Here is an 18,481-nt window from a genome sequence, read left to right as displayed (position 1 = left end):
CATATTCTCTGCATTCATCATTATTCTCACAACTTTTTTTTTTTTTTTTTTTGGTAACAACAGAACGTCATTCACATGGCTACCGTTTCCCCATAACAATATACCATATAGTAAGATACTTTGAAAAAACGCAAAATATGCGGATCTTACATAGTTTTGTGGTATCTGATTCTTCAAATTTTTTATCAAATATATCTCTTGAAAGTCTTCCTGTAATATATTGAATATGAGAGTCCCATGATTATTTGTTATCAATAATAAGACCCAAAAATGTTACACTGTCCACATTGTTCTCGGTTGCCATCTCTCTTAAACTGAAGTTTAAATGTTTCGTTTCACCTTCATTAAGGAAAAAAACGTTCGTCTTAAACCACGATCCAGCTTCAGATAATGTTCTTTCTGTGATTTCTTCTGATTTTTCCAAGTCGTGGCTAACGCTGAGAAATGTTGTGTCATCTGCATATAAAATTGAGTGACTAGTAACACAATTTGGTAAATCATTAACCATTATAGTAAAAAGCAAAGGCCCAAGTGCTGAGCCTTGCGGTACACCATATACAACCTGTGCAACTTGTGACTTTTCCCTTCCCACACATACCACTTGTCTACGATCCTTAAGGTAAGTCCTGACTAAATTTAGACCAGCATTTCCTACACCATATTACGCCAGTTTATTTAATAATAGATTATGGTCAACACAGTCGAAAGCCTCGCTCAGGTCACAGAATGTACCCCTTGCACAGCCTCTAGACTCAAAAACTTGTAAAACCTTGCTTACTAATGAGTTTATAGCATCAACCGTAGACCTTCCGGTCCTAAATCCAAACTGTGTATCATTAATTATATTATATTGATCCAAATGATCATATAACTGTATTTTTACAATGTATTCGATAATTTTCGAAAAGATAGGGACCAGCGAAACATGGCGATAGCTAGCTGTACAACGTTTGTCTCCCTTTCGTATATACTGTGGTCAGAAAAGTGTTAGTTATTAATAGCACCATATAGATAAATTTCGGTAGCATGAATATTAAGTTTATAAATACTGTATGTATAAATGCGTAATGTCACTGAATGTTATCTATGTCTTCGGAATTCCGTGGTCTGATGGGTATAAATTTGTTAGAATAGTTGTAACTTAATTCCAAAGTGTGTGCTAAGGAAATTCTTAAAAATTTTAGTCTGAAAACCATTATATTTTATTGTAAATTGATTAATCTAAAGAAATAATACAGCTACAGAATCTCTAGAAACTTTAAGCCTAAAAATAAAAGCACCAAGCTTCTTTCTAACTTTTGATATACGGAGTGTTCCAATTTTGCTTTACTGATTCAATTGATCTTTACATAAATAGGTCTTGGTGATGTAGGAGGGTTTTGCATAACTTTTTGTATAATCAATATTATTTATTTATTGAGTCGTCAAAGAGAGGGTTAAAATTCCTATTTTATAACGCGTTTCTTCGAACAGTTAAGAATCATTGTTATTGATTGTTTTTACTTGAATCGATTTTTTAAAAATTAACTAGCAGAATACCCGTTCTTCGCACGGGAAAATACGTTTCATTTGGACATAAAGGGGTAAATTTGAATTTAAACGGCATCGGAAGTGACATTGTTCAGCGACAGCGACCCCGAAAACTATGGATTCGGCACTAATATCTATCATTTTTGATCATTATATATATATATATATATATATATATATATATATATATATATATATATATCCCTCTCAAAAATGCGGGACTGAATTTGGATTAAAACGGCATCGTAAGTGTCACTGTCCATCTCAGGGGCCCCGGAAACTTCCAATTCGACACTGATATCGGTCATTTTCAATCATTTTTAAATATCTTCCCCCTCTCCTTACCTTAAGTTGCACCGTCAAAATGAAATGATAAAAACCATGCCAGGTCCGAACTTCACCCATGTTGAAAATTTGATCGAGATCGATCGTTGTCAAAAGTTAGTAAGTTAAAAACATAGTGACTTTCATTTTTATATGTATAGATTATACTAGATTAAAAAAGAAAAACAAAATTTACATGGTGTTCGTCATTTAAATTGTTAAACTACGGAGGTTCAGGTTCTTTTTTTTAAGTGATGTTAGAGTAAAGAGTAAAATCGGAAGTTTCCTGATATTTGTGTTGTGTTTTCTGCAATGTTTCTCATACGCGACAGTTAGTAGCAGTACCGTTTCGTTCTCCTTACGTCTAAGAGCAGGCGATCACGGTGATTTTGCGAATTCAGTTTACAATCATTGGACGATAGAAATATAATATGGTAATCTTATTATTTCTTCTTAAAGATTTTAATCAATAAACAACTAAAGTACTGTAATACATGTTTGCGTACAATATGTTACTAGGCATTGCGCTGCACAGTAAGTATACGACCTTTTAAAACTATTTTGTGTATAAATTAAATACATTTTTTAATACTCTTTTCATCGTAACTTTCTCATAATGAATATTAATATTTTGTTTTAAAATTGTAAAATTATTCAGGTAAATTTGCATATCTGCATGAGTTATACGTGATTATAAATATGTAATGTACCATTACAGTTGAAAGTAATGGCAACTTTTTTTTACGCACCCTGTACCTAGTAATTTTTTTTTTTTTTGTTCGATTTCGGTTTAATTACACAATTTATTAGTTCTCTTTACTTCAAATTAAATGTAATGAATCGAAAGGTCTCATTAGTAATCATATTTTAACTGAATAATATATTTATTCATATTTTGATTAATTGTAAATCCCATTTTCGCATATACAAGTTGAATAGTAACAAGGTTTATCAGACTGACGTCATACCAAAAAATAGTTCCGTCATTGGATATAAATTTTCTTAATTTCAGACCAATGTAGAATTTAGTCAGGTACCTAATCTTTCCCTCACCCCCTCTCACTAGTCCATAGTCACTTTCAGATTCGGTTATATCTAGATTTCACCAAATTTCTATTCGCTTTGTAATTTCCGCGGCTGTTAGAATCCGTCCTGATTGGTGGAATTCTCCAACCCTTGTCGTTTTCGGCGCAATGTTATCATAATAATCGAAGACACATTACGAGGCGCAGTTTGTGATTTCTCCTTCTACATATCTGCGGTAAAAGGACGGACATTTTCATTAAATCCAGGTAAAATTTAATGTAATTTAATAGTTAAAGACTGACAATGATTTAGGAGCTGACAAACTTCCATTTTTCGTCAAGTAAACTGTAAAATAAAGGAGAAATAGGAACCAGCTTTACAGACGCCATATTGCTCATCATCCAATCCAAAGCATAGACAGTTTATGAGAGTGATTGTCTGATCTTTTTAAACCTCAGTTACGGATTAGGGAAATACGACCTGTTTTGTGCATTTTATTCATATATCTGATAGTGTGATTTTTTTTATTATTTATTTAGTAATTGCATGTACACAGTAGGTTTCATAGTTGCAATGTTAACTCTCAGAATGACAGCTTAATTTAACAAAAAGGGGCCCCTATTTTTCTTTCCAAATTGAACCATTTCTAGCGGGGGATGGGTTAGTTATTGTTTGTTTTAAGGCCTTTTTTCCTTTCAGGGGAAGGGTCCTTCAATAAACCTCGTTAAGGTGCCTCCAGGGCATCAATCTTTAGTAATCATTTTGTAAACCTGTTTCAAGTAATTGGTCAGGTCAGTTGGACCTAGGGTTACCCTTCTCATTTTGCCCCCCATAAAGTTCAATAGAGCCAACTCTATATACCGACAAGGAGTAATATGTTTAAAGGTGCTTGCCTTTAATATGCATGTAATTAAATGGTGTTTGTTTAGTTAATAGTTTTTATTTGTAGTATTTATAGTGGTGTGTGTAGTTGGTAGTTCTGAGTGAGTGCGTGATTTCTACTATTAGGACAGTTTAGTTCACATGCATTAATTTAATACCATTTGTCTAACTCAAAGCACAATAAACGAGAGTAAATATTAGATTTCTGATTAATAAGTACAAGTATATATTTCAGTACACGGTAAATTATGCCTCTACTACAGCGCCATCGTGTCCGTTTTCGGTAGTCAATTGTTTGTTGACATTACGACATCGCATGACTTAGTGATCTAAGTTGTTTGATTTTGGCCATTTATTCTCAAATTACATCCCGTGGACATGGTTTTCGGTTCAGATGAGTATACATTCATATAAGATAGCATGAGATCTTACTGTTCTGAAAATTACAGCTTGCTAGGTCAAGTAGCAATCGAAATATCCACTGAAATAAAGAATGCCTATTTTCTTAATAGAGGTAAAGTCCATATGCTGCTACTGTTTGTTTCAAAATGTAGTTTTAAATTCTCTTTAGTCCCGTGGCTGTAGAAAAATTCCATTGTTGCTTTAGTTTTATCAGCACATCAGAAATAAAATCATCGTTGACAATTTAACTTTCAGTATGTGCACGCCTGACTTTTTTTTTTTTAACAAAACTGCGAAGTAAATATAATTTGGGTGCTGCGAAACAAAGAGTCCGTGGTTCGATGAATGTTATCGTGTAGTAGTTTAAGCGTGACGGATCGTGATAATTATATGTTTATTAGTGCGTAATGTAAATACGTGTATGGCCTGCGTGTAAAATGTATGAAATAGGGTGTCTGTAAAATATTACTTCGTGTGGAAATGAGTAAATAATAATTAAATGTAACGATATAATAATAATACGATTATAATGTGAAGTGAATGAGATGATATGACACCTATATTTAAATGGATAGGCCTAGTGTATATTATATAGTGAGAATATGAATACGTTTACTAAAAAAAAAAAAAAAATCTCTCGCGTTTTGACTTCTACACCAGTACATTCATCCAACCGAGTTTGCTATTGGATAGTAAAGTGTAGTTGGGAATTGTGTGTTACTTCGCATTTAAGTACCTCATCCTAACAGCCCCGGATCTTAAGCCTTTCAACAGATAGGGTGGCATCATGTGGGAATTACTTCTAAAGGTTGACAGAAATGATAATTAAGAAAACTAACTGCTATATCCTGTGATCATCGAAAAGTACAGGTTCGGTCATTTGTACCCTTAACATTCATTGACTCTCCGAGATTTTTTTTCTTCTTTGCTTACCTTATTTATTGTGCATTGTTCATATAGCTAACAGTTCAGTTCGGACTATCCGATTAAATCAACCGCTACTAAATTAATATTTATGCCCATTCGCGTACCCGGATGTCGACCCCTAGTCCCCTTAAGTATTTTCATTTCTTTTCTTAGTTTAATTAGATGAGGGAAATTAACGACATCCCAGACTTTGGCATGTCTGCGCAGGGTAGCCATCGGTGATGTTTGGTCATTGAAATCACCGATCCAAAATTCAGTTTATTTACTTTTTTTTTTATTTTGGCAAATTACTAATTAGGGACATCTTAGCTATTTTTTTCCCTCTAATTTCATTACTATTCTGGATTCTTTTACTTTCCGAGAGGTCGGATGATTTTTTTTTTCCTTTTTGAAATTCTAAATTAAGACACTACTCCAACCTTCCGGTGGATTCCGGGATCTGCAAGGGCGTTGACCGGATACGGTGAGTGGTGGGATTTCCCTAAAGCCTTTGTCTTTCCGAAAATCCCATCGAGGACACAGACTCGTCTCGACTTTGCAGACATCTTTTTTCGGCTATTTATTTGGTAAGCCGAACCCCTTTTGGCATAAAAGAGAATATTTAGTTATAGTATGTTGTATACGCAAATTCGACCACTTATCTTTCATAGTTGTAGTGTTGTCTCCTCTCTTTTTACCTATTCTTTCCTCTACTTCTTCTCTAAAGTTTTTTTTTTAATTTTTTAACCTCCCTCCCCCCCCCCCGGTTTCTGAAACTCATGAAAACATACAATATTCATATCACTTATTTCGATCGTATGTACTAACTGAGACATCGAGGGATGCAATTCGTGGAGGTATTTCAGCACAACTCAGGACCGTTTTCACGATACTCAACCCACCACGGGAGAAACTGACGAGAAGGTACACCATGATTTCAGATTCCCAGAAACTTACTTATTATTCATTGATCGTACAACTTATACCCGCTGATTACTGATTTCTGGTTTTCTTTCTATTGATTGGCTATATGGTGTGTATGTATTAGTCGGTTGGGCCCACTAGTTTCAAATAACCTTGATTTTTTTCTTTCTCTGTATATACATATATATATATATATATGCTTACATAATTTGGAAACTTACGTGCCTGCTCTATTTGTTGTATTTCCATCTCTTGTGTGAACTTACCAAATAACATCAACCATTTCTCTATACGCGGATCTTTAGTAAAATTGAATTATTATTATTGATTATCGGGTTTACATATAAAGTTCAATGTTGCAACCTTATGAGAAAAAAAAAAAGAGTTTTTGTTAGTCAGGGTTTTTGTTTATTTTTGAGCCAATAAAATGTGAATACGTATTGAATATAAAAAGGTTATGTAGAATTTAAATGTCGACGAAATACTAAGATTGATATTAAAGTGAAATTTATTATATTGAGTAATATGAAAATATATATATATATATGCGAGTATGTATGTAAAAGGCTCGGTATTTACCCTGGTTGCTTTAGGTTGCCATAGATTTTTGACACCCGACATTGACCAATTATTTGTGATGTAAAGTATTACCGCGTAAATGACACCTTACTGATTTGTTATTAATGTTTGTAACTATTCAATTTTTTTTAATACTATGTCAAATGTTGAATGTAAATGGAACAAGTAGCAGGTCGTAAGAAAAGTAAAAATAACCCTAATCCTTATCCAAATTTATTTTGCGAGATCATAGTGAAATCAGTAAACTACGAAACAATGCGCCCCACCAACGAATCCTTCTATCAGTAATCTATGAAACAAATCCTCCCCTACGACTGGAAGCATAATTATTTATCTTTCGTCCGTTCAGTGACTACAATCTCTTGACTCCACGATCTATACTGGAAATAAAAATTTAGTGATCTTAAGTTGAACTGATTTTGGTTAATAATTTAGTAATGTGAATACAGGACCTACGATGGGTCCATTGAGATATCGTATAATGGAAATAAGTTCCCAATGTTTGGGACTGGACTCGATATTTTAAATCTCGATAAACTTTGAATATTCATACCAAGTGCGTCAAGTGACGAAATAAAATATATATATGTAATATGAAGCAACTATTTGTCTGTAATTAAAACCAAAACGACTAAATACTCTCATGGACACCAATCACAGTGCGTAAAGAGACTTAAAAAAGGAGTTATTATCGACGTGAGAACAAAGACTCATAAAATTGTCGAAATTTCTCCTCTTGGGACAGACTCAATAAAATGCTACTAAAGTGCTTTTTTTTTTTTAAAAAAAATGATTAACCAATTATATTTTTTTCTTTCTTTTTTCACAATGATATGTATTCATTGCACTGAATCTTAAATATGTTGACCTTTGAATTTTCTTTTTTTTCTTTATTTTTTGTCTTTCGTCTTTTGTCGAATATTTTTTTTAAATGTAATCCAACTTTTAATATCTCTAGAAAGAGAAATGTGTTATTTGATATTGTTGAAAGTAGCAGATTTCTGTGCATGCTTATGAAACATTCTTTTTTCATGTATCAAATTTTTCCTGTTATGTCAAACTAAGTTTTCTTTTATTGAAATGTAATAAATGTCTATAGAAATGTAGTTAGTTTAGTTTAATTCAACTAAATGTAACCTGAAGTATACACTGTCCTGTATGAATGTGAGTGTGAGTGAAATGTAGGTTTAGTATTAAGTGCACCGATTCTTTTGATATATATATGTGTGAGTTACTATAGTTAATGGTAGTTGGCAATTAAAGTCGTTGAATGTCAATACTAACTTAATCTAAGTTGGCTCTATAAAGTAAGCAAAAAGGACGGAAATAGCCTGACGAACGATCATCATGAGAGAACTTCGAGAGTCAAAAGTTCCAATAAGTAGATGTGTTACTTTTTTTTTTTCCTGTGGTCGATTCTAACATGCCATCAACTTCGGTGTTTATTTTTTTTTCAAATATTGGATATTAGTCTAGAACTTCTGGAAATATTGAATAAACGGTTAAATTAAACTTTCTCATCTATCTCAGAGCTAGATTGGGATAATTCGGTAGTTGGGGTTAAATGGATCTAGGTCTGGGATGTATGGGTTAACATGTGTCTACCTTTGATCACCTTAATATCAAATATTCACCCAATAGCTATTGGAAATGATCCCAATTCCATAATTATTCACTTTCCTTTACCATATTTCTCAAAATTATCCAATAACAGTGCCTTTTTTTTCATCCTCTTACTTTCCCTATTTTTCTTCTCTTTTATCCCAATTTTCTCTTCTCTTCTTTACTTCTATTTTTTAATAAAACTGAAAAGGGGGTCGTGACTGGGAATTCCATATATAATAAACACGGTCATGTATTTATTTATTTTATTTTATTTTCTTCAGAAGTCCGATAAAGAGTTTTCTCATTTCGATCGAACCTAGTATGTTCGAAATTAAGAAATGGATATTATATTCCAATATAATTAGACATAAGCTGATAGCTTCATGAATATCCCCACCAGGGGTGAAGGGTTCCCACTCACGACTTATTCCATGCATCTCATTTGTTGCAGAGCGAGCTTAGCTTTCTTTCTTTCTTTTCTTTTTTTTTCTTTCCGTTTTCTGTTTTAAATATTTGGTCTTATTGCAAGTTATTTGCATTCAGTATGCTAATAGATTAGTAAGATCTTTTAGTAGTAGGATGTTTCTAATCAAGATTTTTTTTTTTCAAATATATTTTTCATTTTTCTTTCTTCATTTGGCCGTTGTTAGCTTGGGAAGGATAATTCATGGCAAATCTTTCAAAGGTATATTTGATTCCCCTTTCCCATTCTCTTAGGATACGTATTTGAATTTAATTGATAAAAACCCAGCTCGATGCAAGTGCTAACTTTCTGTAAAAGTTCATTTCTAACAGTGTAGGCGTTATTGTTTGCGAAAACTTAATCTCTTCTCCTTCTTCTTAAGATATGCATTTCAGTCAAAATCTAGGACTAATTATGAACACCCAGGATAACACCAAGTTCTGTTTCTAAAAATTAATGTTAAACGGTTCAACCGTTTCTTCACTTTTGCAATTTTATGAATACAAAGTACGAAATTAGTATTTTTACAGAAATGTTCCTCGTCTAGAGGTGGAATTTTCGAAAACTCGGGAGTATGAAATAAAAATTGAATCTTTCCTGGTGTCGTGATGAATATACACTGCTCCACAAAACTTAAGCAACCCGAGAGAACGTAGTATAAGCGACGTGTGGGGCCCACTCAATACTGGTTAGTGGCATGCACATACACAGAGACGCGTCAGAGACACACAGGCAAGGCGAACACACGTTCTATTGCATAAGCAACACCGTTTCAAGCGCGGTGAACAAATTATGCCATGAGGCGTACACCACAGCCTAGTAGTGTCCGAGGCTCCAAGCATTGTGTTAGTGGTTCTTGTGTGGGGTACACACCTTGCAATGACTGATAGACGACATTTGAGTGACTTTGACCGCGGGCGAATAATTGGGCGGTTGGAATTGGGTCGATCGCAAGTGGAAGTGGCGCAGGAATTCAACGTGAACAAAAGCGTTGTGTCAAGGCTGTGGAGTCGCTTCCAAAATGGAGATGAAGTCAGTAGACGTCATGGAGGAGGCCGTCCGAAGAAGACGTCGGCCGTCGATGACGCATTTCTCACAATTTCTGCCAAACGTAATCGGCAAGAGTCACGCTCTCAACTGGCCAATGAGTTGTTTCAGGCTACATAACAACGCGTGAGTCGTGAAACTGTTCGTCGTCGGCTCAACAGAGCAGGACTCTATGCAGGAAGGCCTGTGCTGTGTGCGCCATTGAAAGTGGAGCACAAACGTGCGCGTTACACATGGTGTCAGGAACATGTTGCATGGGGGAACACCAGTGGGCGCGTGTCATGTTCTCCGATGAGTCGAGATTCAGTTTGTCGTATGATTCTGGTCGGACTTTAGTGTGGAGAGAGCCAGGAACACGCTATCATTCAAACTTCATTGCTGACCATCTTCCTATGGCGGTGGTTCCATTATGGTTTGGGGTGGAATTATGCTGAATGGGAAAATGGACCTCCATATTGTGCAACATGGCACTTTAACAGCACAACGGTACCGGGATGAAATTCTGAATGCACATGTGCGCAATTTCCGCGGAGCATTTGGCCCAGACTTCCTGTTCATGGATGACAATGCCCGCCCACACCGTGCACATCTTGTTTCCGACTATTTGGAGAGCGAAGACATTACGCGTATTGCATAGCCTGCATATTCGCTGGACTTGAATCCCATCAAGCATGTGTTGGATGCTCTTGGACGGCGAATAGTGCAGTACAGTCCACCACCAGGCACTCTCCCTGACCTGGGAGCAGCTCTCCTGGAGGAGTGGCAACATCTGCCACAAGACTTGATCAACACTCTGATTTGCAGCATGGAGGCCAGATGTCGTGCCTATAGCTGTTCGTGGTGGTCACATACGAGCATGGAGGCCATATTGACTGAATATGCCCTCGCACAATCCAGCTTCACATGTTGAGGTATTGTTGTGCTGAACTTTTTGGTTACTCTGTACATCCTAACTGTATTGTTCGTCTTCACTTGTGTTGCATTGTGCATCTAGACCGTCGGTTTCTTCATTATACTTGGTGCAGTGATGGTGTCGTTTTATTTTCTGCCACTTTCTTCGAGTTGCTTAAGTTTTGTGGAGCAGTGTAGATATTCTCGAGCAATCAGCCAGGGGAATTCTATGTTGTCCAACGTTTCGAGAACCGACAAGACTGTTCTCGTCTTCAGGGTGATCATTTTCTTGGCGTACATTTTTATATCTCCACCTATTCCCTTATGATTTGCAATTCAGTGAATGTAATAACGATAAATATCAGGCTTGAAACAAGTAGTAACGATGTTCAAACATTCATTTCAAACTGTTCAGCCGTTTTCTGGTGATCATGAGATAGACAACGTCGATTTGAATGTGGAGGAAGAGATAAGCATGTAGTGAACTACTCCATTGCGTCACATACCAATTTTTATGAGTTTACCCCCAAGGAGGGGGAATGGCCTCCAACATGTCTGATGAAAACGAAGAAAAGCACGAACTTTACCCTGTGCCTTCGCCGTGGTAACCCTCCCACATACATAAAATTCATATCGGCGCGGAAAGGTTCATCCTCTAGGAACACATTGATACCAAAGTATCTTCTTAGCTTAATTAGGGGCAGAGCTATTGATGTTTTAAAGCCTTAATGGAGCAGCTACGTCAATGGGCGTTTAAAGGTTAATCTCTAAAATATCGGATATTTTGTTTGAACGTAAGTTCCTGTCATTACATAGTACGGATTAAGATGCGAGTTTTATACTTTCATTAGTGACTGAAAATTCTCAGAAATGCCCCATTTTGTTTCTGTTTTAAGCAAAATAAATTTGATATGAATCAATCAACCGGGTAGCAGTACGAACTTTATGTGATAAATATGTGACTCTCCAAGAAGAAGAGAAGCAGTGCTCACCTCTTATGCGAGGGACCCTGGGTCTATCCCAGACCATGTAAGTTTCTGATGGACGACAACTTGCCCGGGGTTCTCCCAGAATATAGTTCCCTTCTACATTTTTATCCCACCAATTCTTTCATCATCATTCATCCTCTTTAATCATCCATCTCTTCTAGTCTACAGAGCATATCGTGGGACGTAAAACTAAAAAGATTTCATTTGTTATTATTTTTCTCAGGAGGAGCCTGATTCGATTGAACGTCTCCATATCAGTGCAAGTGAAGCATTTTCTAAGTTCAAGGGCAAATCACTCGTTTCAACTCACGTTGATTTCTCCGACAGATTAAGTAAAACTTCCAGGACTGGATATGATGCCAGGTAAGTGAGAAAAAGTAGATCCATACATACAGAACTCTTCATAATGCAGTAACATTTTTTTGTTAATCTTTCACCTTCACAAAGGGGTTTTGCATAATCTTTGGAAAATGACCCACTACAGAAAATGGACATAAAATATTCCATTGAAGAGGAGAGGTGTAGAGAAAATGAAGACGGTAATAATTTAGAAATAAATGGATTTGCTTAACACAAACGATAATGTCAATCATACTCCTAGAAAGGGCCCCTTTCAATAGCTTAGGGCCCCATCAATTCTAAACCTGCCCACTACCTTTCCTCTTGGGTCCAAATATTCGCCTCAATATGCCTAACATAGATAATTTTGTTTTTTGTTTTAATGTAAGTGATTTTTATGTACCATTTTCAGTTAATAAAAATTCTTATTTGAATATTAAAAATCGCTGTCATTGATAATGATTAGCTATATTGCCTGCCTTATGTTTGCATTACCTATGCAATAGGGTGGGCCGAAAATTTTTTTTTTCAGATATTCCGGATTGAGTAGTTATCAAAAGTTGTGCATTGGTACGAAATAAAGCCATGTCAAATATGTTGATCTTAAAACAATATTTAACCGGGCCCCCATGGCCCTAAAGTTCCTAATTTTTTGTTCAAATAAAATGGTTTTAGGTAATAATAACATTTTACCAGACAATACTATTAATACATAAAACATGAAATACATGGCTTCAATATACGCAAATAACTATTAAGAGCTTAACTAACTTTCATAACTACCATATTAACACATGAAAAAACTTTGTGTAGAGACCACCTCAGAACTCTCAAACTTTAAGAGAATATCACTTTTTCGCATCTGGATGCAAAATACATAACACTGGCTTTCCGAAGGCGGCGCTTACATTGCTGAATTCAAATAAACTAGAAACAATATGGCTGCGAGCCTCTCTTCCTGTATTGTCTTGACTTCGAATTAAGCATATGATTTTGAATTACAACTCAAAATGCAAAACGATATTCATTAACCCCATTAAGAAATGAGATATACCCCATTAAGAGCCAAATTAAAGAAATTTAAGAACGGTGCTCAGAAGTTATGTGATATTTTTTCTTGCAAATGCTGCGATAGATTAACCTGTAAGTGTGGTAAATCAAATTATATACCGCTTTTGGAGTGGGAGCTCATATTAGATCAGAGAAATCAGAGACAAATGACGAGTTGCAATGTAGATGAAGCAAAAACCCATAGGCTCAAAAGAAAGCATGACACACAGATCGATTATGATGCTGCGGTACCAATTACAAGAGGGTTACAATTGTTAGCCTCAATCCCGTACTTGGAGCATACATTAAGCGCTTCCACTCCGAATTCAGACGATGAAGAGTTCGCATGGAGCTATCGTTTAGAGAATAAAATCTAAAGTAAACCTAAATAAACAATAGTGAGCCCTAAACAAAAAAGTACCGCAAAAGATTTAACAGATATATCGAATAGGTCGGCTGCTAAAATTGTATCCGCTGTTTTAGAAGATATGAATTTATTGAACAAAAACTAACTAAGACAAGGTAGTAGATAAAAACAAAATCCGTACGAAACTAGCAAAAAAGAAAAAGAAAAAAGAAACCGTCTACAGTGTAAAGCTACTAATTTTAAGGGTCTCTATTTTGATGACCGAAAGTACCAAACTATAGTTCTAATTGACAATTGCAATAGGCAAAGCACTGAAGAATATGCGGATAATATCGACTTGATCGATTGGTCAGAAGTAATAGTAACGAAACCTCCAATTTCGCCTAACGTATCAATAGAAGAACCAACCGAAATGATTGTGGAAAAGAGGTTTCAGTTTGTCACGTTCCCCTTCCACACGCAGGCTTTGGAGAAGTGTCTAAAGGTAGTAACAGAATCTTCTTCAGAAGTATGCGGTAGTGTTGCACGAGACGGTTATATTCGCCCAAAACTGGAAGCACGAAAGTATCTACCAAGCTTCGGACATAAATCTCAATATTTTGTTTCAAGATTCCGCTAAGGAGCTTTAAGTAAGAGGAGGGTGGGTGGGAGGAACTCGCTGTGTAGCCATCTCCACGTGGTGAGTTCTGCGCTGGTTTGGTGTTTGTTGGTCAATTTTTCAACCTTACCTTATGTATTTGTGTCCGTACTATTATATCTACTAAACACCAATCAGGCGAAGAGCTGCACATCAGATCAGAACATTTAAAATCCTGGGGTCAAGTTAAAGTATTAGGAATCTTAATCAATTTTCTATACATACTTAATAATATATATATTTAAAAAAAAGTAACACTTTTCGGACCCGCAGGGCCTGGTGAAATATTTTTATCTGCCTCTGTTTTGGGGAAGAAACATAGCATTATACAACTTTTGCACGGTACTCAAACTTAATTTTCTGAAAACAAATATTTCAATAATATTTTCACTACTCACAACCATATTTTTTCAGCATTAACGTTCTTTTGGGCTCCCGGGACGCGGTTAAATATCTTTTTATCCGGCTCTGTTTTGGTGAGGAAACATGACATTATAAATTTTGCACGGTACTCAAACTTAACTTTCTAAAAAAATATATTTCAATAATATTTTCACTATTCACAACTATTTTTTTTTTTTTTTTTTTTTAATTAACGTTCTTTGGGGTCCCCGGGGCCCGGTTAAATATCTTTCAATCCGGCTCTGTTTTGGTGAGGAAACATAATATAACATTATACAACTTTTGCACGGTACTCAATCATTTTCTAAAAAAAATTTTTTTCGGCCGTTTTCGGCCCACCCTACTATGCAAGCTCCTCTTGTCCAGATTGAAACTTGGCTTCCTTGTTCTGATGGAAAAGGATTCAACACATTTCTTCCAATATAAGACGGCGACATATTTAACATTTTAACCTCTTTAATTGTGACTAGGTAAAGTAAGATGTGTGGAGAGATCTGATGCAGCTGGGTCTTCATTTCGTGTGTCTAATATGTTCTTTAATTCTGGTTTCTGTTCCCTCTTGTGATACCAGTGTAATATATTCGCAATGTTCACAATTTGGCTGATACACCCCCTGAATTATTCAGTTTATCAGCAAAATAATTTTTCGTTGTTTTAGCTTTCACGACGATAGGTTGTAACATTTCTTTCTAAAGTTTACAAGTAGTACATGTCGGTTTTAATTTTGACTGAGATCATTTCGCTGATCGTACTGCCAACTTTTCAGGATCGGAATGATGGTTGAAGTCCAGGTACTGGTGTTTATATGTGGTTGCCACTATTTGTTGCTCTCTGATTGGTTGGGCTTCTTTGCCAATCACAAGTTATTTTTGATGCGTCTTTTGATTGGTTACCGGGATTTTTGCCCTTGGAAGGATATTCTGGATAGAGTTTAACTATTATCCCGCTTGCCTATTAAAATTGTTGGGATGATTCCTGATTTCAATGTTTTCTTTAATTATCCTTTAATGATAGTTGCTGCAAGTATGGATGAAGTACATCTGTATTCGGTGTCCATTTTAATTGGAATGTTCACTCATATCGGATCTGTGTATTGTACGTCTCTTTCAATATGATGTATTCATTTATCCTGATTTATATGGTCCTCCCTGTTCGTCCAATATATAAGCTACCGGATACACAACTGATTTTGTACACTTTGGGCACCCTGTGAGTTGTTCGATACTTTACTGTCCGTAAGTTATTCTGTATTTTGTTGATGGGCTTATAAACCGGTTTTATGTTGTATTTCTTCAATATTTTCCAAGTTCTGTTGCACGTTCCTTGAGCATATAGTATGGCTGCTATTTTGGATTTTTCTTTTTCCAATCCCAAACTGTTACTATCCTTCTCGTCTAGTTCTGATTTTCGAGTATGTTTACTGTTTTGTAATTTATTTATTGATCTGTGTTGCACTGTAACCATTTTCTAGCGTTGGTTTGACGAAGTTTATTTTCACATTGATATGTCTTTTATACGAGATCCTATGTGTTCTATGGATCAACGTCGATACTATGCCAGTTGGGTAACTAAATCTGTGAACATTGGTTTTCTGTATACTCGATGCCTTAATTTGCCATGCTCCAATTTATACACTAAAACGTTCAGGAAAGGAAGCTACCCTTTTCCTTTTGTTTTCACAGTAAACAAGGATGTTCTCATGTGTCGAATTTAGGTATTTCAGAAATTTTTGAAGGAGTTGTCTGTCATATTGCCAGATTGTAAACATGTCATCAACATAGCAAAACCAGTAGTTTGGCTTATCGTAGGCATTCTTCAATGCTGCCTGTGCGAAATGTTCCATATAAAAGTTTGCAATAACGGGTGAGAGGGGTAAATCCATGGTAACCCCATCAGTCTGTTCGTACAAAAAAATAATTTTTTGTATCCAGACTTCTTTTTTAATTTCCCGAAGATTTTTTTTAATTATTAAGACAAGTTTTCTTCATGCTATTTTTTGTAACCTGCAAGTGAGACTGGGCCATAGAGATACGACTATCCAGTTTTTATCATTAACATTGTTTTTGTAAATCCTTTTGTTATGAATTCTTAAAGTTTGAGCGTTCTATTCTTCTGATTAAAAATAATTCTTAATTTATGTTGTAGTACTTGTGAACCCTAAGAAAAAAAATTATAAACGTTAGCCTTTATCTTGTTGAAATATGATATTCCCGAACTGTGATGTCCCTGGATCTATCCTTGATCCTCTTCTGTACTTTATCATTACATGTTAAGATATGTAAATATCTTGCTGCACAGTTACAAATAGAAAGCATTTAGTTGGAAAATGTATAAATATATTTTGATAATAAGTGTATAATAATGTTAGGACTTTTCTGTTGTAGGTCCGGCGAATGGGAAATTGTTGGTGTAGGTGAGAAGGAGACGCCTCTGCAGAAATACCAAAGACTTGAGTGTGAGATAAAAGAATTATTGGAAGAAGTGTCGCAGCTGAAAGTAAGTATGTGAAACTCTCTCTCGTCAGAAAGTAGTGTGCATCAGATGCAGCTCTTTTTTTTTTTTTTTTGGTCAAACAATAGTTCTCAACTGAGAGATATGAATATACAGAGTGACCCAAAAGTATGTATACAGTCACGTGCTGATCAACTCATTACTTTTTATATCATTTCTTATTGTTATCCATCAGGTAGACTTAGTTTCTTTATTATTTGTTCGCAATGGCTTTTTACTTATATCTTAAGCTCGGAACAACCAAAGCAAATAAAGCTATAAGCTAGAATGTTATACTTGATCAGTGCAGGGGTGTATATCCACTTTTGGGCCACCCTGTATTTGTTCTAGGAAAGATAGTAGTAGTTCAGTGGTAGAGTGCTAATGTCTAGCGTGGAAGTACCACTAGTTCAGTCTCCTAGATTGTTTGAATTATGGGCAGCATTTACCCGTGGGTTTTCTTCCCCATTCATATTTTTCCCATGATCAATCACTTGTGTTTGTTTTTCATCCTGTGTAATGCTTCTTAGAGAATGTTAAACTAAATATTTAACTGTGTCTTGTCTTCGAAGTACATTAAAAGAATCTAGACTCTATACAATGATTTTGGGGGGAGGGAGGGACATGGTGGCTCAGTGGTGGAGCGTTGACCTCTGGTGCGTGGGTCCTTGGTTCGATCCCCGCTCAAGTCAAGTGAACTTTAAGGTGGACAAACACCGTGTGCGTAGATTTCCTGGGGGTTCTCCCGTTTTCTTCAACTTTCTTCATTCCACCAGCTCATTCATTTCTCATAATCACCATCTCCTTTGGCCTCGCCCGCATAACCGTGGGACGTAAAATTCAGACTTCTATACAATGATTTACAGTAGAATCCTCTTTTTATAATTCAATAATGTCAATGTTATTAATAAATACACTCTAAGTTACATTTTCGTTCTTATTTATTTTTTTACCGATTCATTAAAAAAAGTTACCAATTGACGAATTTGCGCTGATAGCATTGGCTAGACGTAAGCAAGATTGTTTCAGAAGTGGAATATTGCAACTACCATTCATTCAAATTAAAGATTTCTGTATATAGTTTAACAATTCTAAGAAAAGGAAAGGCGAACTAATACGCTTAATTTAGACTTTAAACTCTGCAGTAATCCCTCAAATCTCAGAAAGCGTCACGGGTTGCTGCTTGCACTTGATCGTGCATTAGCCAATGATATAGATATTGCTGAGCGTGCCCTCTCTTTCATTTACGCATGTAACACGTTGCTCACGTTCGCTGAGCTTTTTTAAAGTCCTTTCCACTTGTATTTATAGTCACTGCGCTTTTATAATAATTTTTTTTTATTGTTTTTACATTATTTCCTGTTATTATAAAGTTACTTTTTATTATTCTTGTTATGTATTTACTATTTATTGTTATATATTTGTGATTCTTATATTGTATTAGTTTTGTGAAATATTACACCAAAATACAACTTCACGACGCATGACATACGTAGGCAGCAATATTTGGACTTGTGTAAAAAAAAAACAACATACTCGGTCGAAAAAGTGTAAGAGCTTTTTCAGACCAACCATCCTGGGTGAGGTTTTCGTGGATTTTGGGATCAAAAGATCCAATATATTTCAGT

General features: G+C 35.6%; 1 protein-coding gene across 1 annotated transcript in view; it reads left to right on the top strand.

Annotated features, from left to right (window-relative positions):
- Positions 1–18,481, top strand: part of DCTN2-p50 (dynactin subunit 2) — a 90,631-nt gene that overhangs the window by 25,228 nt on the left and 46,922 nt on the right. The window contains exons 3-4 of the mRNA XM_081740417.1: positions 11,792–11,931; positions 16,748–16,859. Coding sequence (XP_081596543.1) covers positions 11,792–11,931; positions 16,748–16,859 — 252 coding nt within the window. The remainder of the gene's footprint in view (positions 1–11,791; positions 11,932–16,747; positions 16,860–18,481) is intronic.

The sequence above is a fragment of the Thermobia domestica genome, chromosome 15 (genome assembly GCF_964235325.1).
Source record: "Thermobia domestica chromosome 15, izTheDome1.hap1.1, whole genome shotgun sequence".
In the NCBI taxonomy this organism is placed as follows: Eukaryota; Metazoa; Arthropoda; class Insecta; order Zygentoma; family Lepismatidae; genus Thermobia; species Thermobia domestica.
The sequence above is the reverse complement of the archived record's forward strand: the minus strand, read 5'-3'. Positions and strand labels throughout refer to the sequence as shown.